The 23,785-nt window shown below is 44.5% G+C and overlaps 1 protein-coding gene across 4 annotated transcripts in view; it reads right to left on the reverse strand.

Moving 5' to 3' along the window:
* The window catches only part of LRRFIP1 (LRR binding FLII interacting protein 1), a 101,670-nt gene that overhangs the window by 4,678 nt on the left and 73,207 nt on the right, over positions 1 to 23,785 (reverse strand). For 2 of the 4 annotated variants that reach the window (XM_064515373.1, XM_064515374.1), the window contains 5 exons: positions 9,187 to 9,219; positions 7,922 to 8,047; positions 4,367 to 4,537; positions 3,284 to 3,376; positions 742 to 883 (listed from right to left, as the gene is read on the reverse strand). In XM_064515373.1, coding sequence (XP_064371443.1) covers positions 742 to 883; positions 3,284 to 3,376; positions 4,367 to 4,537; positions 7,922 to 8,047; positions 9,187 to 9,219 — 565 coding nt within the window. Of the gene's footprint in view, positions 1 to 741; positions 884 to 1,378; positions 1,472 to 2,696; positions 2,790 to 3,283; positions 3,377 to 4,366; positions 4,538 to 6,841; positions 6,914 to 7,921; positions 8,048 to 9,186; positions 9,220 to 15,796; positions 15,875 to 23,785 lie in introns of all 4 variants that reach the window. The other 2 variants (XM_064515371.1, XM_064515372.1) reach the window with 2 other exon arrangements.

Here is a 23,785-nt window from a genome sequence, read left to right on the forward strand (position 1 = left end):
TGCTAGCATGGTGATTTCAAACAGCAACAACAACAGCAAAAGTCAATAATTTCCTTTCCTTTCATTAGTGTAATAAGAATAAAGTGAGTTCATCTAGTGGCCATTCATCACTACCTAAGAGGAATGTTTTTGCCAACCAGATTTCTCCTTCTTGACACTATCCATCTCACAGAATCATATTCTTTGAGTTTAACAGCACTAATCCTGTTACAACAAGTAAATGTTGAAATTTTTGTATTAACTGCTCAATAGTACTAGATACCAAGAATGAAGAATTCATGTACTAGCATGTTTTAACAGTGCCCAGCACTATTGTTCAGCAAACATTTACAGTTCTCAGATATCAAAGAACCAACTTCTATACTGGTTTTATAGATGAAGCTAAAATGTTTTTACTCTTAGGTATGTGCTAAAAATATCAAACAAAAGCAGGATGATTCCTGGACAATTTTCAAATTGAAGCTCTAAATAGTAATCTAGATGATTGCTACTTATCTGCAACAGATAATACTGAATTCTCGTCCTTTGTCTCCTTGAATGAGAAAGATTCCTTTTGAGGAAACTGCACGATATACTTGAAGTGATAATAAATATTAAGCAGAAAAATGCACAGGAAGTGATTCAACAGGTAGCATGCTGCGTGATGTGTTAATTGTCCAACTAACAAATGCCCAATCTCCAAGCAAAGATGAATGAATGAATGGACAGATAGAGAGATATAAAAGCATATAAAGCACTTACCTAGCGTCCCATCCCCTGTTGTCTTTAGTGCCTGAGTTGTGCCTTGAACAGTTTTGGAAGAATCCAAGTGTCCTTCATTATCAAGAATGTCTGATGTCTCCCCGTTGGTGGCTACTTCAGAGTCTGGGATTATTCCATGCTTCTGTGGAAAAGTAAAAGCAATGCTTTAAAGCCTGCTGTTAAAAAGTGTAAGATTGTTCAGATGTTCTGGTCCTTGAAATTTTGAATAAATGATTGCCTCAATCATTCCATTAAAAAAGGCTAGAAGTCAGAGAAGGACACAGACTATTACAGTTGTTCTCAATTTAGCCATCATCACAATAAGCATATGAAAGTAGATTAAATAGAAAAATCATAAAACAGCCATTTAAACTGCTCCTTGTAGAAGGATCTCCTGCAAAAGCAGCTATTGAGTACCGAATGCTACAGGCTATACTAAGAGCTCACAGTCACACATTAGAGGTACCAACTTCATTAGAGAATTCTCGAAATGGCAACAACTTCAAGGTGGCATCAAAACAGAGTTCTTGTTACCAAGCTAGAATCAGACTTTCTGCCAAAATGCACAAGAGGGAAGGGTCGGCAGCTGAATACGGAACTGCTTTAGCTACAAGTCTCTTTTATTCCTCTTGCGTACCTTCAGTTGCTCCTTCAGCATAACCACTTCATCTCTAAGGTCATCCCGCTCACTCCTTATGGAATCAAAGAAATCTTTCTGCCTCTCTAAAGCCTGAGTTCCCAACACAGACAGAGGGCGAGAAGATGTGAAGAAAGGAAAGGAAACAAGTGAAAAGTAAGTGTAAACAAGAATGAACAGATTTAAGATATTTGGAGATTCATGAAAGTGGCATGAATGAAGAAGGTAAAATTTACAGATTAAAGGACTGAGCTCACATACACATGGATAAACTTCAAATCCAAGAAACGCACAGCTTATTCAGCAATCGTTCAATCCCAGGAATTCCTCATAAAAACTCTCAGACCCCAGTCCTTCATTAGGGTTCAATAACACAGGCAAGTGAGGACCCACTTTTCATTCTTATCTGCTAGGCAAGTTAATTCATATCCATATTACTTTAACAGGTAACTTGAAGAAACAATGCAAGTCCCATGTATTAACAGAAGAGCATGAAAGTAGGCTTGGCAGATAGTTCCATGGGTTATCAGCATGCATGCAGCATGCTTCAATTAATTTGGAACTGTCAACAGTTCGTCTCTAGACTTTGGGATGTACCATGTGCAAATGCATATTTTGCTATTGGAACCCCCTATTTGTTTATTTGTATAGAAATGTCAGAACAGTAGCAAAACCAAATAATTTTGCCACCCTGAGTTTCAAATTGCTACAAGTTATTGGACATCATCAGCATGGACATTATGCCAGATCTCCTTCCCCCTTCTATGCTAAGTCAAGTCTTTCAGTGCTTGTTGTCAGAAAAGAAAGCCATATGTGTTTGGGTTTTTTTTCTCCAGCGGAGTTTCCATTTGGCTTTGATGGGGGGGGGGGGGGGGCGCACATGCAGGGCAGGGACAGCAAGGGAGAAACAACCACTTTCATCCCAATAGCCCATAAATAAGTCTATTACTTCTTTATCACACCCCAGGTTTTGCTCAGTCCACAGGCTAAATCTGAATAAGCAAAAATGCCAGGCATTCTCAACAGCCTTCATTTTGTTAAAGAGCACTTCCTTTCTCAATATGGCATATACATATGGTGCACCACAGTAACATTACCCTAGGTTTTGAAATCAAACCAGCTGATAAGTTTTTCTTGGATTTTATCATACTGGCCAAAGACAAAATTTGCTCTCTGCTAGTTTGCGGGTAATACAATGAGAAAGCCATGCCAAGCAAAGGCACTAAGGGGGATTTTATTCATGAGGTTTTGCCAAAGCAGGATCAGGTGAAAAATGACAGTGCCGCTCTGAACACACATCAGCAGTTGACAGTCCTACCCCTATTTTTTTGTCTTTCCACTCTATTGTCTCCTGAAGATCAGAAATTTCCCTGACATAGCTCTGCTGTTTCTGTTGCAGCTGTTGGATTTCCTGAGAGACAGGAGCAAAACAAGAAGACAGAAAGCAGGTAACAGGTTAACAAAGAAAGTCAAGACTGCAGTGATGCCAAAGAATGAAAAAAGTCAGGCATTAAAGTAGAGGAGTATCTACATGCACAATTTCACAGTCCCTGACCTCTAAAAAGCTACACTTCTTTAGGCAACATTACTATCAACAAGATGACATAAACCAAAATTAAGATAGCACCATCTGTTTTTTCTCCACATCTACACACGCAGTTATGCAAAATGCAGTTTATTTTGTATTTGTGGACAATGCAAAAAAGTCCAATTGCAGATAATACTTGTGATAAATACTGTTTCAGTTAGTCAGCCCTGAACCTGCTTGGCCTGAAACACTCGTACTTCTTGAAGTGAGAATTCTGAGTAGGGAATGAGATTGTCCATACCTCACCCTTCTACACACCTACTGCTATGAACACAGCAATCAAAAGAGCCATTAAAACCAAGGAAGAAGTTACTTACTGCAAGCATTTCTTCTCTTTGCTTCAAAGCTTCTTTCATTTCCATGAACTGAAACTGCAATATGCTATGAGCATGCTTTTCCCTCTCAAATTCCTATGGATAATGAAATATTTATGAGCTTATTTTGACTGAAAAATACATGTCCCATGCAAGAAAGGGGAAAATATGCCTAACCACATGAAGAAAATGCTTACTGCAATGCTATCCTTAATAGTCTTCTAATCACAATCCCACAAGACTCCCAATTTTTATCTTCTTTTTCTTTTTCCAAGAAGCTATTATTGCATCAAATTTAGAAGTAACAGACATCACTTAGCCAGTTTCACAATTTAAGCAGCAGCTCAAATAGAGAGAATAGCTTTTATAAAGTCCTATTAACTTCACAGATGAACGGATGGGAATTTAACCCAGTCTTTCCAAATAATAGCGTACGAAAAGTTAGCTAGACATGACCAAATTCAAAGAACATATTTTCCAAGAACTGTGTGTTTTGAAGCGCATTACAGTAAAGCATCCCAAGATAAAGAACTAGTTCTGAAAAGCTAACACAAGCCCTGAGTTTATTAATAAACACCAATTCATTAGCGTCAAGATGCTGAATTCATGTAAAGCTTAATTCAATACTCAGCCACGTAGCTGCCTTAATATAAAAACTGCACAACTCTCCTATGGGCTTTCTGAACAGTGCATCAAATACTCTGGGGGGGAAAAAAAGAAAGAAACAAAACAACCCACCCACACACACCACACACAGGGAATCCTCCAGAAGTCACTGTGAATATGACCTGAATTTGCTTTAAAGATGCAGAATAAAAGGATACGCTAAGGCTATGCTGATCTTACATGTAAGACATTTCATCAGAAGCTGTTTTTCAAGAAGTGAAGCCGGGGAGAATTTCCATTTGTGCAACGACACGGGCACGTAAGATACCGTTAAAGCAAGTGAAATAGCAGCAACGAAAACAATAACTTATTTAAAATCTAGTAGTTTAATTGCCTCCTTTCAAAGGTATCTGCTTGGCCAAAAAAACCCAACAAAAAATACTTTCTCTGTTGAATAGCATGCCATAGGTATGTACGTACTTTGCTTTTCTCTTCATATTGCCTCCTGGATTCTGCCAGCTGCTCTTCTAGCTCTAAGAGCGCATCCTTCAGGGTGTCTACTTGGTACATGAAGTTTGTTTTCTCATTGTCTAGTTGCGCATTTGACACCATAGCCTTTTTATACTTCTCTTCGACTTCTGCTAGAGAGTCCTGCAAAGGAGAAGCACCCACAGTCAGAGCTCAATCAGAAAAGCCACTTTGCCGAGCAAGACCTTGCACAAGAGGTACTAGACCACGAGCACGCTGCGCACGCCTACTGCAACCAGCGCTAATCATGTGCTAGAGCCATAGCAACTGTGCCGAGGTGAGGATACCTCCCCTGTGCTTTCACGAGACTTCTCTTCATTTGCAAGGAGCCTTACCTTAAGATGGATTAAACGGGTCCTTTCCTCTGCTGTTGGAGCTGCTGCTTTCGCAGCGTTCTCCTCCTTCTCCCTCCTCCCCCTGCACACTGGCAGCTCAAAGCTGCTGCTGAAGATGACACGTTGGATATATATATATATATATATATATATTTTTTTTTTTTAAAGAAAAAGGTAAACTGGCCTTGATTTTCAATTGCCCTAACAAACTAGGCTTTAAATTAAATTTCAGGGATCTTTGCAATGGGGGGCAGGAGCAACCAAACCTACCGACTGCGGAATTAGAATTATCCAAGAAAAAATGGCAACTTCTGTGACCTGATGTATCGTTTTTCATTGTTTCTGTAACACGCTCTATATTCCCTCTTTACAAACTTTCTCTGTAAGATACAATTCCCAGTGTCTTGAAAACTCCTCCTATGAATTCAGCCTGAAGATAGGAGTTCCTGAGGTATTTATAACCACAAACAACGGCTAAAATAAGGACCAGGATCATTTTCCATGATGCACAGTCAGACTTTTCAGTATGTGATTTTAATACAGAGATAAGAGACTCTCAAACAACATGGTGCAAATATGCAGACAAGAAGAACAGCCGTGTCGATATTTTAGTTTACAGGTCAAGTGCTTTCTGTTGGAGTACGAGCAATATTAGAATTACAGCTAGAGCACAGGTGACTTTCATATACTTCCACCAGCATGCCAGTTTTACCAGTTTAATAAAGAGAACTGGGGACAATCATGGTGATACGATAGCAACATTAGATTTGAATCAGCTTAGTTTAGATTTCTAGGAACAAACAAGAGAATTTGTCTTTAAGGACGTGAATTTGCACAGTTCCAAACAGAAACGGTGCTTTAGTGCACTTTCCAGCCCGAGTATGAGAAACACCAAACAAAAGCAGCCAGGATTTGAAAACAGCTGTATGATTAAGCCGCAGAAATTAGCTGGAAGGGAAGTATATGCAAGTAAGAGTTTAAGACAGGTGCTGAACAACTCCTTCAGCATGCTGAATTTTGTTTTATTAGCATCAAGTTCCACCACAATGCTGGACTACGGACTTGACATGAAGCACCTTCTTCTATACCAAAAGCAAAGCCAAAATTAAAGAGGGTCATTGAAACCTGATGCAGCGTAGGTACAAATCACCACAAAAGGCACTCTAAGGGACGCCAGCTGAAAAAACTAACTACATTTTCTATGCAGTGAGATTCTTTTGCTATACACCAAGCAGGGAAAAAAAGAGTTAGGCTTTTCAAAGAAAGGCCCAAACTATTCTTTTTCCATTTGCACCTCACTTAAGACGGCAGTAACTTCACACGTCGCAGCACTGAGCACATCAAAAACACAGTCAACAGTTCATGTTGATACATGTTGCATTATACGCCTGGGTGTCTACTGGTATCTTTGCCAGACTGCAAATTAGAAAATGCAGCTAATGTTGCTGCTCACTTATTGCGGGGTGTTACGCTGATGCATCCATTGCTGCACCAAAATTATTTTACAACTTCACGGGGGCGGGAAGTGCTTCCTTTGTGCCACTGCTGCGAGTGTTCGTGCTTTGGGCAACAAGTAAAGGAATCGTTTAAGGATTACTTCTGTGACCTAAGTGCGGAGTCTAAACGGTGGCCTTCACCTCCACATGCCCAACTTTCCAAAGGCAGGCTGGACCTTGTCAAAAGAAAACGCAAACACACATACAACCTTTTCAACTCCAATTCCTCACAGCACTATAGGCCACAAGTTTTAGTTCATCTCCAATTTGGGGAGGTTTCCTGGATTAGGCAACTGTTTTTTTAAAAAAAAAACTAGTAATTTAAATTTGTTAGTAAAGTGATTGCCTTCTCAAAACATCAAATAAGACATGCAAGAGTAATCAGCAGCCTTTCAGGTAGCATTGAGATGCATTTCTCTCCACAAGCAGTGGACATCAGAACCGATACCTTTCGGGCTGATGAAATATGCATTTCACACAATTCATAACCCCCCCCAGAAGAAAAGCATGCAAGGTCAGTTCCAGTTCTCACACTGACTCTCTGAATGTTTAGCTGGTGTTAATTATCACACTCCCAGGCTACAGCAAACCAGTACCTTCATTTCTTTCAGTCCCTGCATGTATCTGCCTTCTACATCCTGAATCTGGTCCTTTAACTCATAGATATCCTGAGAGAAACGGTGAGAAAGGTGAACGATGTTGCTGAAACTAACAGGCAGTAAATACAGCTGATTCGGAGAAGCAAGTGTTCAAAATTCTCGTTTAAGTATTTCCACCACACAGGCTGAGCAGCATGACCCTAGCCTGAATGCTCGCCAGCCAACAAAATTTCTTGGCTCCAAGTTTATTCCAACTCTGCTCTTTTTGACTGGAAAAAGTAAATCTTCAGCAATACGGACAAGATGCAGACCCAGCTTCCAAGCCTCCGCTCCCCGTCGCTAGCTGTAAACTCGACGTTTCCCTACTAGAGCTTGCTTGGAAGCAGATTATCACCATGTCTGAGATATTCTGATACTAAAAGGTAATAACTGTCAAAGCAAGCATGGAAAATACAGGTTGCACTAGAGATGTGGGAAGCGCTGTATGAAAAAGCCACACTCCATTTAATTGTAGGCTGTATTTCACAGTCTCTCTTTGTCCTCGGTCACTGCCAAATGGCCATCTTTCAGCTGTTTTACAGTGCTGAAACTGGGACAGACCTATTCATATCTGGGGTCTCCAATACAGATTCCAGATGTTTTAACTAGCTGTGATTTTAGAAGAGTTTATAAACTGTACGCATTAAATTAACAGAATGCCCCCAAAATTTCCTGCAGTACATCACTAGCTCTCCAGCAGTATATAAAGCTGTTCACTATTCATTTACAGCATATAATTCATCTTCTTACGACTGCCAAGAGGGGGAAACAAGCCAGTTATTTTTTGCTAAGAGACCTAAGGAAGCTAGCTCTTTAATACTAATGCAGCAGGCAGTTCTCGTTAACGTTAGCACCGTCAGGCCTAATTCTTATTGCCAATTGCCACACACGACAGGAACAGCAACGCTCCTTCTAAATAATCTTATAGCTTATCTACTTATTAGGAAAAAAATGCAAGGCATAAAACCATTCTGACCAAAATAACCGTTCTTAAGAGAAGATTCCTAGCAACGCATGCTGTTCTTAAATATTTCTCACCTTTATTTCTCTAATAGATGCCTCTGTGTCAGCTGAGATGGAGGTGTCCCCGCTGCCTCTCCGTGAAGAAGTCCCGCCTAGCGAAGCTAAGGTAGCTGCTGATAAACTTGAGACAGTACGAGCTCCCTAGAATCACACACAATTGAAAATAGTTATGACTTTCTTTTGAGACGTTATTTTATATTTAATACATGTAATGCACAGTGTGAATCCACTTATAGAGACAAAACAGCAATTGTGTCTTTGGCACCATGAATGAGTCATATTCCAGTAGAGCAGATGGATCATCATTAGGTGTTCAGTTTTGCCTATCAGCAAGGCAGAAAACAACCAAACCAGAAACAAAATACAGCTTCTAACAGCAGGTTGTACATCCTCTGTTTTCAAAAAGGTGCACGTAATTGTTAATGGGAGTTGGAACGTGTCTGTGTAACTTTGGCAGTCCCAAATCAAATCAGGAGGAGAACAGCTGACAGCAGTTGTTGTCCTCCAGGTGTCTCAAACAACCAGAAACAAATCTCTGGCTTTTCTATCATTCTAATTCCTATCGGGCTCCGGTGCCACGTAAGACACCACAAATCAGTATTAACAGCAAACTCAGAAGAACAGATGCTGTGGTTTCTCAACTCCTGCAAGCTCCCTCAGCAAGGGAGGGTTTAACGGCAGGCCAGAAGAGGAGAAACCTTGCACTTCTAGCTTATGCAAATTTGATTAAAATATAACCTAGGAAGAAAATCAAAAGATCAAGATTAAACAAGGGAAACTAATGACAAAAGATTGATCTGATGTATTTAAATACTGCTGTATCTCTAATAGGAGCTTGTACGGCTTGGCTTCTATTAATTGTAAATTAGAACTTTTACGAGCCAGTATCATCTTGCCAGATAGCATTTTCAAAACGTGCAGTATTAAATTATGTAGATGCTTTTGACAGCTCCTCAAGTTCTTCTCCTTTCATTCATATCTAGGTACTCTGCAGCCGTAACCTCATTAACTGTTCTAGCATACTGAGGGCTCTGCACAGAAAAGGCAATTTCTCACGACTGCAGCATCTTCCTCATTTTTTTTTTATTATTACATAATGGCACAATTAAAACCTACTAAACAAAACCAGTATTCACATAGTTCAGCCTAAAGCAGTTTCAGCTAAGTGCTGTTGAAGGTCAACTACTTAACTGCTGATTGACCAAGAAGGTCAGTTTTACCCACCAAAAAGAACGTGAAGAAATCGCTATTATCAGAATAATTTGTAAGATTTTCCTTACCTTCTCAAAGTCTTTTTCTGGCCTTTCCTCAATCTGTAAAACAAAGATTCAGAAGGAATCATTAGATAATAGAGGACAACAGTAAGATATCAGAAGTACAATTCTTAAACCTTTGAAAGACTTTTCATTAGCAACTTTTACCCACTCAAAGAGCTATGAGCTCACTTAAAACAGTAGTGTTCAGGATGGCATGTCAGGCAGAAAGTCTCAGCAGTCCACCTCAAGTTTCTTAGGAGCACGTTATTTTAAGTGGAGCATACACATTGATGAAAAACTATAAAGTCTATTAGATGTCAGAGGAACACCTTTTTCCATATTCTACATGATAATGTTTCAAACATTAAGATGACGCTCAATCTATGAGCTAACACCACAAGAAGAGAAAACCTAATGAATGTGAATTCAAACCCCCAAACACCTTTCCCTGGTAATAAAAACTGTTGCACACAGCTGCTGTGCTGACATTTGCACCTGCTCCTGCTTTTTATTTTTGAGCAATTTAAAAACCACTCCTCAAACCAACCCGAAGCAGCAATTTTGAGTAGAGAGGTTATTAAGTTTTTAATGGAAAGATCAGTAGATTGCCAAACCAAGAGAGCTCCTTGGAGCTTGAGTGCAACGGACCTCAAGTAAAATAAACCATCTCCAAAGCCTGGCCGTAAGTCCTCCCGCTGTCCCAAAAAAGCAAGGTAGCAAGTCAGCCCAAAGGGATTGCAGCCCCTCTGCCCCACTCCCCAAAAGAGAGTGGAAAAAAAAGAGGAAAAGATAAATATCTGAAGCTTAAGACCTCAGAAAAGTGTTCTCTGCTCGCAATGAAAGGAGACCTCTGACTTCAAGCAAAGATCCAAGTACGGCTGAGACTACCTAACCTCATCCTCCAGTGAAATATCAGGGTCTGGTTCAAAGTCCGAATAAACAGCCCACTGGTGACTCCAGCAGTTCACTGAAACTGAGCGATTCACAAGACAGATCCTCCCAAAACTGGTCTTGGAAAAACAAATCAGAGCCGAGGTAGCATTTAGGAGCACAGAAAATTCAGGAGATCAGGAAATACTTGAGTGTTCAAAAGAAAGGTACAGAGCAAGACTTAAATATAGGCTAGATATAGGCTTCCCAGAGACGTGAATGCAGATAGATGTTAATGGACGACACACTTATTTTTAAAAACCCTCTTAATTTGGATGGAATAAGGAAAAAAAAAAAAACGCTACCGAATGCAGCTGCTTCGGTTCAGACCCACTAAGCAAGCTGGCTTCACTTCTGCAAACAGACTGATGTTTTCATGCCAGTGTGCTCCGCGGGGCGGATGCGGCCGCTTTCTAGCCAAGCCAAACACTCTGCCGTTGTTGAACAAGACGGTTGTGGCAGTACAAATATTGGTGTGACACCACAGATCGGCACGTGCGCACAGAACAAATCGTCTCCAGGAATTTATGCACAGCCTTTTGCAAAATCTGCACTGTGGGTTCAGGGGAGGACTAAAAACACTGGTTTTCTCCGTGACGAACGAGTCTCAGAACGTACTCCAAATTCTTAAAAGGAATGTGCAACCTCAGGTTTTCATAAGATAAAGGAGCAAACGTCAATATTGTTTTAATGACACATAAAGACAGTCAAATAAGAGTTTCCATTTTTAAAGGGGAAAACATTGGTAAAATATGTGGTGAAAGATATGCATTTGGTTTCGCTTAGTGCCTGGGAATGCAAAAAATACGCTTTATGAAGAAGCTCCTCGCTCCAATATAGTATTGGGTACTTAGAAAAATGTAGGTACTTTTCTGAGCAGCCGCCAGAGGGAACTCCGGGTCTCGGCCTCCAGCCCGTCTCCGAGGAGCCCTGCGGCATTTGATGCAGAAAGCGAGCAAACCGAGAGAGTTTGGGGAAAATGTTTATTTTTATCTGAAGTTGGACAAAGTTCCTACCAAAAATACTTACCTTCCCTATCATCAAGCAACAAAGAATAAATTTAAACAGCCTGAAAGCACCCCATCTGCTCCTGCGGCACCACACTCAGCATGGCTTTTGGTGTAAATTCGCTGGCTTTTTGCCAGCGCTTTTGCAATGTCCGCACAAAAAAACCATGAAGGCCTAACAGGACACTTGCTAGCAAAGGAGATATAAAGAGGAATTCAATGGTACAAGGCCTTTAATTCCTAGAATATCACCTAATTTTTCATTGTTACCAAGGTACGGGTGCGTCTCTATCACAGATTACCTTCTTCGTCGCCAATGATTTAGCCAATTCATTTCTGAGCATACAAGAAAGAAGGAAAAAGGAAGCGATTTGCAGGAGAAGTCCAGCGTGCGGACCTTTGGCAAAGGCAGCGGGCCGCTCTTGGCGGGACGACTACGACGGGATCGGCGTGCAGCCTCTTCTGAAAGCTATTTCAGAACAAAACCAGAGCCCCGGTACAAAAATGTCAGCAGTATCGGAGGCTTACCGCAGCTGGAAGCTGAGCAAGAGCAAAACGATTCCACCAGCCTATATATGGAAATACTGCCTATTTTTCAGAGATAATAAAAACAGTTTAGTACAATGTTGGAAAAAGCATTTCTCTGCTCCCGAGCCAGCCAGCAGGTTAACCCTTAAGGTTGGTTGCCAGCAGTGAGCATCCAGGCTAAAATCGGAGCTGCCGGCAGCACCGTGCCAGTGCGTTCAGGGCACCTCTTGCCCCCCGAAGACACCTGAGCACCCCGGGACACTTCTGCGTTGCACCCCAGCTGCAAGTAAGGGGAGAGGCTCGTTCGGTGTATTTACATCGTCAGAAAAACGGGGACCCTCATGCACGATTTCCAGCTTCCAGCCTCCCAGGCAAGGCTGTGGAGCACGCTAAATCGCAAACACTGGCTGCTAGATGGCACCATATAGCATGTCCAGGTAGTAAAAGAGCAACTTTTGCACATTTGATAGGTGACCGATTGCTCTTCAGCTCCATTTAGGAACGTGCACTTAGATCAACGTCCCTAGGAAAAGCAAGATCAAATGAAGATCATTTCCTGTCCTGAAAGTGGTGCAGCGCATTTTGAAATGGAAAAATGGCCCACAAAGAAAAATCCTTGCAGTACAGAGTGCTGAACAAGGAACGGTATCTACAAACACCGGCATTAAAAAAGAAGCACTGCAGTCAACATAACAGCTGATACAACCATAATCTTCTTAGCTTGATCAGCTGGGTTGGGGCACACAGCATCCCCAAGGATTCCTGTTTTTCCAATAACAAGAGCCACCTTAACACTAGCCATTAGCCTTTAAAAGCCTTTATAAAGTCAGCAGCACAAAACACTGCTGAACTTTGTCAGGTCTAAAGTGGATTTGTCAGGAGTATCCCCACTAAGGAGTGAGCGTCACGCCAAACCTCAGTGCTTAAGCAAACTTACCGGCAACCGAAATGCAGGTTAGCACAGCAGCAAAGCCTCACTCCTAGAGGCCTAAAGCGGATCCAGACCCTATCAGCGGCGAGGCTTGCATGCAAGCGTAATGCAAGTCTCTGAAGCGTAAAGCAGAGAAAGCAAAGCCCAAGCACGCAGCTACCTACCACCGTGGAAAGTGCTGTTGTCTTCATTTTATTTCTTGCGAGAGCACGATGAGCTTCTTCCAAAGAGAAGAGCCACCCATGGCTCTGCCTCGCTTCCTCTGCTCCCTGGATTGCACTCGCAGCTGCAGCCCTGCGCTTCGTGGGCCTGCTGCTGCTAACGCTCTGCCTGGGGAGGGCAGGCTGCCCGTGTCCCCTTCCCAGCGCCCACGAGAAGCGGGGGCATCAACACGAAACATCCTCTCGGCAGGACACCAAGACAGGCCCTCTCCTGGGATTTTGTCCTCCTCCCCTGCTCAGAAGCTCCCCAGGTAAATCCTACTCCACTCTGAACCTGTCCCAAATCCTGCCCTTCCTGCCTCACTTACCTTGTTCGCTGCAAAAAAAATCCCCATATTCATATTAAAAAGCTCACCTCAGCCAAAACACGCCAATAGCTCGGGCACAGCGTTTGCCTGCATTTGGACAGAAGGGCTTGACATTTGCTCTCAGTCATCTAAAGGTCCACGTTTCGTACCAAATATAATGCTTTAATATTCAACATGACATAGTTGCATATCTGCAATAACTACAGGGGCAACAGATAGTTACTGGCAGGGAAAAATATGGCTATTCACAACATCAAAATCAGCCAGCAAACCTCATGCTGGTACATTCAAGTCTTTAAAGTACAAAGACAAGCAAATATTTACACCTCGTGTCTGAGTATCTTCCTGACGCTTACTGCATTGCAAACATCGCAACGCAAAGGAGAACGCAGACTCGAGAAAGCATACGGCTTGACGTATTAAGGGCGAGGACAGCTCATTTTTAGGGGTGATATTAAAGCAGCTCTAACGTGGACTACTTGCGTAGACCCCAGCAATCACGCTTTACCTCTCGTAGGCGCAAGGACTGCCAGAAGCGAGCCTGCCAGTTATCGCGGCGGGCCAAAGGGATTTTTCTCCTTCCTTTAGGAAATCCAGGCAGATGACATTTCAGGATAGCGTGAGTGCAAGCGATAAACTGCTGAGCTAACTGAGAAGGCACGGCTCTGTTTCAACATCCTCCTGCCAAGATCAGGCGCGCAACTGGAAACGTTACCAAAACGCCTCAAATCCTCCACTAGTAAGAGGCAAGGCAAGCAACTCCTTACTGCGAGTTGCACGAAAAGGCACTGTTTGATACAGGAAAAAAAAAAAGCAAAAAGAAAGCAATCACGAGACGCAGGATTCACCCAGCATAATAATTAGCAGTTCTGCAGGGAAGCCTGGAGCCCGGCAGAGCAGAGTCTCACCGCCCCGGGCAGCAAGGCTTGTGCTACCTGACGCCAGGCAAAGCTGAGACCCTGCAGCAGGGCCTTTTAGACCCACTACTGCGTTGGCTCTCGCCTCTCCTGCAAGGCCACAGCAATAACGGAAGTGCTTCATGCCCTGCAGTAAACCACTGATTAAAAAAAAATATATATATATAAAAAAAAAAAAGAAATCGCCTGCAGTCTCCTTGCAGCCCAGATCCGGCTGGGCACCTCTCCAGTTCCTCTGCTGACACAGCTAACCATCTCCACCCACTCACGTCCAAACAGCCCGAGATGCAAGCGGAGAATTAAGAGACAAAAATCCCCGACAGCTCCCAGGAGGGGCAAGCTGCATTTTGTTATTACCATAAGCAACTTGCACTAATGACTCGGACGGCGTATGAAAAACACGTAATGGAAGCTGGTTTCAGTGTAGCTACTTGATTCTCAAAGAGCGTGGCTGGAATCCCTGGCTATCCTAATGATTTTTGGCTTCAGGGATAACCTACATACAGCTTAAGGCCAGTATTACTAAGAGCAGGTATACCTTGCAAGAAGTCATAGCTCCCTCAGACTCAGGGACTAATTAAGAATATCAATTTATTTACAGCCCGCTAGCTGCCATACAGTATCTGGCGAAACTCCGAAGGAGTCATTTAAAAAGTAGGTGTACCCTTTTCTTTAAGGAACAGCAACGCTTGCGCGCAGGCTCACGTCTGGAATTTCCACCCCTCTTTTCTATCAGTTCCCCTTTCTTTGCTTGAGCAAGTTTCCTCGGTGCCTTTCTCAGATCGCCACGGGCCGCCGGACGAGCAAAAGACGCGCCGCGGCAGCACAGACTTACCGTACAGTTCTCACTACAGGAGAAAATGCTGGCGACACACAGGTTTGCAAATGGCAAGCTACGGCTTTTTTTTTTGGCGGGGGGGAACATCAGATATAAAGTAATTCGCTACTGCTGACTATGTGTATTTATTGAGAAGGAGCACTCCAAACTTGCATCTTGCAGCTTACCCTGTTGCATGCCGCGGGGTGGCTTCTTTGAACATCCACATAGTCGCTTCTAATTACTCCTTAAGGCAACATTTACAGCGTTTAAGTTTCAGCTCCTTAGCTAAGCGACCAAGGCAATGGGAGGTTATGCCTGGAGAAGCACATTGCACGTGCTAATTTACGGTATCGCCCTCCTCATCGCTTCCTATCCCGGGGATGTGGTAGGTAGCAAGCGCTAGGTCCCGAGAGCACTGGCACATTGAAACTCCGCTACCAGCAGCGCCAGAGACCCTCAAGTGCCCGGCTATCTGCAGTCCAACACATACATTCAAATACAATCGCTGGCCAGTTTTATATTCCTCTGCAATATGAAATATGGCAGTTTTGCAAACTTGCAGCAATGCAACATCAAATACTTCTGAATGGAGAGAAACTAAGCTTATTGATAACTACAATAAGATCCAGAGTTTCCTGGTATTAATAACCAAAGGAGATGCAGCGCTAGCAGCAGCGACGCTAGTGCTTCTTCATAATACCCTTGCCAACGTGCTTTAAGCCTGACTCTAATTTCTATGGAAATGCAAAAGAAGCATGCGTTAGGTTCACATGGCAACGCTTTTCTTTTTTTTTATTTTTGTTTGGTTTTGTAATTTCCCATCCAGCTCCCCCCTTCTTTGTTTCAAGCACCGCAAGCCCAATTAAGACCAGAGCAAACCGTCTCCCAAGGGACGATAGCCTCTGTGTACAAAACGACCTTGAAGAACAGGAAGGAAACAGCTTAAGTAAGAAGGAAAATAGAGGAGCTCACCACTGGACTGGCCCGAGCAGAGCTGGCTCTTGAAGACGCCCGGGATCCCGAGCCGAGGTAGCAGCTGTACTCCGAAGGCTGCCGCAGGTTAACCAAGAACAGCAAGCAGAGAGGAGAGAAAAGGATTAGAAATGGAAAGGGAAGCAGAGGAGGAATCAGAGCATTACATTTGCAGTTAGTTACAAAAACGGTTAAGTGCAACCGGACAAAGGAAAAGCAGTTAAAGTCAGAAAACAGGTATTTTAAGGATTAGTTTAAAAATTAAGGCAAGCAGTAATCCCAGCGGATGGACCAGGCAAAGTTTTGATTCCACTCTTAGGATGGCAGAACAAATGTTTTATTTAAATATCTCAGGAGACCAGTCACAACCAAGCAACCCTGGTGCCCGTACGGACGGCTCAGTCCCACCACTCGCCGAGAGCGCCGACGCTCTCCTGCTTTGTGCACATACAAAATGAACCCGCGCTCCAGAGGCCAAAGCAAGAAACAGCCAGGTAAGTGCTTATCTAGGCGGTGATTAAAGTAAAAATCGGAGCCATCTCCGAGACTGAAGGTCCCGCCTGCTTCTCCAGCCCCTGCTGCCCTCATCTCCCACCAAAGAGTTAGTCCTTAGAAGCAGACACCCGGCTGGTGATGCTGAACGCGCAGCGCTGACTTGGTGCTGACAGAGAACGTGTCCCTGTTGCTGCTTCCCAGAGGTTACGATGTAGTTAAAGCAGAGAAGGAGACTGAAAAGCTTGAAGCGTCTGGGAAACAGAGCTAAAGCTTTTCCTGCATATGAATTTTAGACTTACTCCCTCTATTTTCCCCACAGATTTCAGAACGGCAACTCACTGCTGTACTTGAACACACAGGCATATACACGAAAGGGAGTTTTTTTCCAATACATGCAGAACACACGTGGGTTAAAAGTCACCTAACGTTTATGGGGACCTGATTTTTTCCTATTACTACCACGGCAAGGCAACTGCAAATGTAACCTTTCTAGCGAGGCTATTCTGACTGTCAAGTTTATTTTGCTCTTTGCTAGTGTGGAAAAAAAAAGAAAGAAAAGAAAAGGAGGCCATCGTCTTTCTGTTTTAATGGTTTTAGGAACTAGCCCTAGGAACTACTGGCAGCGCCGGGTGAAGATGCTCGAAGAGCATCCAGACCGGGGCCGAGCCGCTCCTCGCCGGGACGGGAATGAGCAAAAGCAACTGCTCTTTTCAGCAGCTCAAACCTTGGTGACTTTCTTTTACGGGCACTTAAGACTGTTCCTCGATCACGAAAACATTCAAATCTAAAGAATTGTCTCACTTTTGAGATGAACATGCTCCACCTTTTTGGAAGGCTTCTTCCATTAAGTAACCTGGCCTCTACAAAACATCGCCTAAGCTCCTCAGCCACTGCGGCAACCAGACCCTACCCGAGCTAGCAGAAGACTTTTTTCAATATCGTTAATCAGGCTACAGAGAAAAAAAACAATATATATGAAAATTTCAGCTTACGGTAAAAATAAATTCGAACAGTGAGAAATAACCCCAGCTGCAATGCAACCATAAGCTCAGTTTCTCACTGTAAAGCCTTGTACTCCAGGCACATAGCAGCCACTAGAAGAGGATGGTATCGCTATCAAGCCACGTCTTTAGATGTCTTGCATAAAGCAATGTTGGCTTTGTGTCCCTGAACTACCATGTTTCCTTTCACAGGCAAAAACTGGCAAAATTTGGGACTGCGTTCCATAAAGTTCACAACTATTTTCAATCACAGCCCCTTCAATTCCTAAATAATAATAATAATCTGACATAAATATTTAGGCTTTCCTTGTTATGCAGTCCTGGCCGAGGAGCCTCGAGCCATCACTGGTGCTTTATGTTTAATATAAAAAGGACATGGAATAAACTTGAACTTTTTAATTTATAAAAGTAGTCCAATACTAATGTTTCCTGGTACCTATCTATTCCACAGTCCAAACCACCCAAGCGAACGCGGTAGCTGCGGCGAGGTCGATCCCTTTGGGACCTCTGAGATGCTCCTCTAGGGCAGAGGAAGACGTCCCACGCAAGCAAGGGACCGCAAGCAGCCTGGCGCAAACGGCGAGCGTGCTGAGCGGCCGACGCGGTCCCGGCTGCTCCTCACCGCTGGATTTCACAAGGCAGCCGCATGAAAGCAAGGCGGGATTGTGAAACGAGAAGCAACCTGAAGCAGGAGAGCAGCAGCGACAAGACGCACAGCACAGTTAAGGAACCGGTTTCATTGCAACAGGGTGGCGCAGCCTTTTCCAGGCTAACGAGAGAGCAGTAACTCAGCAAGCACGCATTCAAGTTTCTTTCTCCAAGCTAACAGAATTACAGCTTTTAAGGTTAAATTAGCAACGATGCTTTGCCTGGAATGTTTTTGTTGTTGCTCTTCAGGTTTTGGTATTTGGCTTTTTTAGATAACCAGAGAGGAGGTCAGAGACAGAACAAGCAGTACTTCCGCAGAGCTGAACTGAAAATTAGGTTTTAAGTCTATGTTTCCAGGCAGATGCAATGACCGCAGAAGTACTGCCAGGCCAAATAGCCCAACATGGGGGGCGTTTTATGCCTTCTAATCTGTATTTAAAAAAAAAAAAAAAAAAAAAAAGAATTTATATTAATTAATAGTCCCAAACCTATCATTCCTGATCAGGGACGAGCTCAGAGCAGCTCTGGCCCCTCTCTCCCCTTAAAAGACAGAGCTCTCCACTGGCAGGGGCACGTTTCAGAAAGCTTTGCCTCAAGCTGCCTGGAACATCGCTACTGAATACAAACCCATGAAACAAAACCATGCAAACATCAAATTTACAAAAATCTTGTCCTTCACGCTCGACATGCCAATGCGGTAACAGTGGGAAAGTGATTCTTTACCTACATTAATCTTGGTTCTCTAAAAAAAGAACTAATTCCCAGAGAGGGAAGGGATTTTACGCAGGGTCTTTCCAAAGTATTTTTATCTGTAAACTAAGTTAAAAGGCGGAGTTGAATTCCCCTCGAATGCCTCGCGCTGGCTCCCGTCGGCGCAGACCGGGGCAGGTCTCCGCCAGGCGAGGCATCGCAACGGGCGATAAATCAGTGCTTTCCCTCCCAGAGCAGCCCGTGGAAGCAGCGCTCACAGCTCCGCGCGGAGCAGCGGCTGCACATCTTCCACAATCCACGTTTAAGGGTCCTCAGGCCGAGAAGGACCGCGCTCTGCTCAAAACAGGTTACCGGAGGACAGAGACAAGACAACGGGGAAACGCAGAAAACATCTTACAGCACGGGAACTAGAGGCACTACCGCGGCGACTCCCGCTGTAAATGCTCTCGTCATACACAGACGCCTGCAATCAAGAGAGAGAGTCAGAACAGGCCCGGCAGACCCAGCGTCTGCTTTCGGGCTGGAGCACTACAAAGTCACAAGGTGCAGGGTGAAGGACGGACAGGAGCGAGTGGTACGTACAAGGACAGGGACATCTCCTGCGAACAACCACAAGCAACATGCAAGTGAAGAACTAACACTACCCAAATTCAGTGGGCTGGGAAACTCCGTAAGGCACATGCAAAATCCAAATTAACACCCCCCCCCACCATCACCACTCAAAGCCATCACACGGTCATGCGCTTCTAATAGTTCTTCCAATGTTCAGCTCAACACTTTGTTACCTATGGACAAAGCGGCTACATCAGTTCTTAAACTGTGTGCATTTGTTTAGTTTTTATTTTTAGTCCTGATAAACGATGGGGGCAACATAATCTGATGAATTTTGCTTAAAAGCCACTTTATCAAAATAATGTGACAGGAGGAGGATGCATATCCGAAGATACCCATCTAGCTCCAGTTCAGCATGTAAATATTTTCCCCCCCAAAAGCACAGGGGGAGTAGGAAACAACCTTAAGTGCTTGAAGACAAAATCTGCCACAAGCTCATTTTACCGTTTAAAAACAGGAACAGGGGAATTTGGCCACAAAACGGATTTCTGTTATTACACAACCAGCAAGGACTGATGTTGCCCCTCTCCGGCTGCTCTTGCACACTCGGCACAGGGCACCGAAACGGAGACACTTGTCACCGCAGCAGCAGCACAGCTCCACGAGCAGCACGTGCACGACGCCAGCGGGAACGAGAGGAAGGACCAGCAAAACCCGAGCATCGCCCACATGCTTTCCCACGGATCGGACGCTACGGGGACACCACAGACACGGAGCTGGTGGGAACCACAGAGCTAAGAGACAAGAGGTGCGCGGCCGAAAGCGAGCAGCTTCTGCATTTGCGGTTAGGGCGTTAGGATGACAGACCCTGTAACTTCTGGCTGGCAGGGCATCGCCGTACAGCAAGGAGGGCTGAGGAAGACAAGCACAAAAGCTTTTTTTATGGAGAAAAAGAAAGAAAAAGAAACACAGACAACAAAAGGTGCCTCTAGCAGAGTTAACCGTCTTGGTGAGGACTTACTGGGATTATTAAGCTAGAAGAGAAGGAAGCCCAGTACAGATAATATTAGTCATCCGTGCCATAAAAGCACTAGGTCTCAACTCCCACAGACTGCGAACAGAAAGCAGACACACGCGCGTTTCCTGCAGGAAGGGAGGACACCGCAGTACGCAGAAGCAAAACAGCGTAATTTAATTGCAGGTCGTTAATGTTGTTATTGTCTCCAACACGGTCGTGTGCAGCAAGCCGCGAGAAGGGGCGCGTCTCCTCGCTTCGACCCAAGCCAGGAAAAGCGCTACATGACTACGCGGCCCAAAGACAGGAAGGCTTTAAGGTATTTTAAGTGTTCCACACAGCTACCGGGTCAGATCTCGTGTACTTTAGTGGGAAAGAAAAATACAGAGAAAAACCAAATCATTCAGGGCAAGATTAGGCATATCAAGTCAGAGCATCGCAAACCAAACGACTGTGCCGTTAGTAACCGTTATTCACAAGACGCAGCCGCCGAGTCTGGAGAGCACGACCGTGCCCGGCCCAGGGAGGTGCACCGGCGGGCGCTCCCCCAGCGGTGCCAGCCCGGGCGAAAGCCCCACGCGCAGCACTCGCCCCGCGCTGCCGGCAGCAGCGAAGGCTGCGGAGCACCGCTCCAGCGGAGCTGAGCGCCGTGCCCGCGCGGGGGACAAGCCAGCCTCCCAGGGGACAAGCCAACCTCCCAGGCTCTTTGGAAGCTGTACGAGTTTCTTTCCAGCAGGGCATGAATTACTGGCTTCCAGTACCATTTGGGGCAGTCTCAACCTTGCTAGGTTGGCAAGGCGAGCAGGAAAGTCGTCTCAAGGAGAACGAAGAACTTTGGTTAATCAGGATTTTGCACGTTTTCCCAGACCAGCTTAGGTCAACAGCAAACAAAGCAACTGTAGGAAAGGGAGGAGCAGCAAAGGAAAACTATTTGTGCTCTTTTTAAAAGAGCTTTCCACTACTCACTCCAACCATGAACAAAAAGGTGGGGCTTTGCTTTTTCTTTTTTTCCTAAGCTCAACTAGAGAGCTACAGACACTCTTGACAATTGGTCCAAATTACTCATTCCTAAAACACAGGAGGTTGTATTATCCAAATGAAGGCAGAGCAAGAAGTCCAGGCCAGGCAAAACCAGAGGGCAACAGACCCAATTTCCATTTTGGGAAGAAGGTTGAGACGTGGAAGCATAGCCACTGTTGTGAAGACCAAGGTCAGAGTAGTAAGAAGCCTGCATTAATAACAAAAAAAAGAAAACCTTGAGAACTCAGCTTAGTTACGTGAAGGAGTTTCTTAAAATCATATAAACTGAAAGCAAAAGGTAAGTGAGGTGCTTACAAACAGCAAGAATCCAAGGTGATCATAGAAGAAAAAAAAGGAGAATATACACAACTGCATTAAGGAAACTAGCTTTCACATGACGATATGTGAAAATTGTGTGCCCTTTCCATTTATAAAGTTGAGCCTTCTTAAACGAGTGAAAGGCCTTTCCCTTATACGTATAGCATCCTATACACAAAATACCTTTTGATTTGTTTTCCAATGAAAGGGCCTCAAGCCCCCAAGGCTTCTCCTCCCCTCTCACTGTTATGACCCAACGAGAAAATAAGCTGCGGTGACACTTTTTGTAGGGACTTAGAGTTAGGGTGAAACGTAGGGGCATAAACCATATATGTGCTTTTGAAAATGTGGTCCATCATCTTCTATCTACATGAAGCTGTGTTTATCAACAGACTCCCAACCTTACATAAAACAGTACCGACAGCATCCATTTTGCAAGATGCTGGAAACGTTATCTTCCAGGCTCAAGTTCAGCACAAACAGCCGCGCCACAGCTCCACGCCTAGTGGGACAACCTCCTGCCTCACGGGACCTCCTTCTTTGCCCGTGTGGTCTCACCAGGGCAGGCTCCCCGTTGCCAGTGCCCACCAAGCACAGGAAAACCTACTGGTCCGAAAGGAGGTTGGCTTCCATGTCTCCCACTAGAATTTTGTACTTGGATGTGCAATAGTCCCTGGCCCCCAACTTCTCTCTCCCAAACTCGGGGAGAAGGTCAAAGCCTCCGCGTTAAACCAGCCTGGTGTGCTGCCAGTACCCACCGCTGCAAGTCTCACCACTCGGAGGGAAAGGGAATGCGTGGGAATGTGCCGGTGATGGTTGCAACTCCATGGTTAGAGGAAACGTTCACAGGGCATATGAACTTCAATGGTTGCCAAGCGTATGGACACCCATCCTCCCCCCACGACCACCACTTGACCAGACTTCCCCTAATTAGCTCTACAGTTCCAATAATTTAATTTTAAGGGGAAAGAGGAAAGTAAACTTGGAGGTACCAGACTGGATGCAATGCAATACGTCCCAGTGATAACTGGTATTTTTTCTGCTTGCAAAACATTTTGGTAGAGATGGAAAGACAAAGTGCTTCTTTACCCAGAGCTGCTTTAGCTCTACCTCCAAATGGCTCAAAGGGAGAGAGTGCAAAAAGTGCTTTAGACTGTATTTTTATAAAAAGGTGTCTTACTGTAACTTGTTACCTGAATCTGCGTTCTTACCTGAATCCGTAAAGTGTTTTTACACCTGTACTGTCCCTTAAACGCTTTCTACAGCGTTGCGGATCTGAGACCGTGATCAGGAATATTGCACATAGCGTACCTTTCAGATCTTTTGCCTTCTTGTGACAGCCTCCCCAGGGAAGTCGGTTCACACCAAAACAGCCCACCTGCACACCGGGGTATCACTGACTGTTCATCCTTTTGTCCACGGGCTCCTTCGAGATGGGGCTTCTAGCCCAGGCCTGACTCACTCACTAACGGGGAGCAGCACGCGTAGCTCAGGAAGGCTGATGGAGGCAGGGTTTGCTGGGCAAAGCATGGGGCAGTTTGGCCACGGATGGTTATCGGGGAGAGGACAGGACCTCACAGAGCGCTTTTCATAATTCTTTTACCATAAACTCAGACATGGGAATCATGTTTTATTCCTCTGTTTTTTCTGCTACTTCCTCCTGGAGAAATTACAATTCTTAGCCTTAAGAAGCGTCCCAGGATAAGGAGCATATCGTTTCACCAACTGCTTACTCTCTCTCTGGGTTTTGAGCACCTTGATCTTTCCAACAGAGAGAAGCCCAGCCACGTGTGCCGGGAGAAAAAGGACGAGCCATAGCTGTCACCCTCATGCATCAGAAAAGCTTCTTATTTCATTCCCTACCGTCATAAATTCTTTATGCCCTACAAGCTCGAACCACAACCCAGGCTTGCAAAGGGGGTCAGAAGAAGGTGCCAATTGCGCTGGGAGAGAGAGGCCACCACCAGGGACCAAAACTGTTTGGGTGCTGGTTAGGGAAAGAGCATAGGTCACCGTCAACTACAGCAAGACTGAATGCAAAGAAAACTTCTGTGCAAGGAACCAGTATGCATAAATTAAACATCTCTCCTACGCAGAGTCATGCCCAGTATCTAGCCAACATTTACCAAGCTTCCACTTCTGGTCCACCCCTTAAGAGCGGGGGAGATCTTAATTCAACTCCACGTTAGATACCAAGAGTGCCACAAGTGACTATTTAACAACTCTAGC

This window comes from Dromaius novaehollandiae, chromosome 7 (genome assembly GCF_036370855.1).
Source record: "Dromaius novaehollandiae isolate bDroNov1 chromosome 7, bDroNov1.hap1, whole genome shotgun sequence".
In the NCBI taxonomy this organism is placed as follows: Eukaryota; Metazoa; Chordata; class Aves; order Casuariiformes; family Dromaiidae; genus Dromaius; species Dromaius novaehollandiae.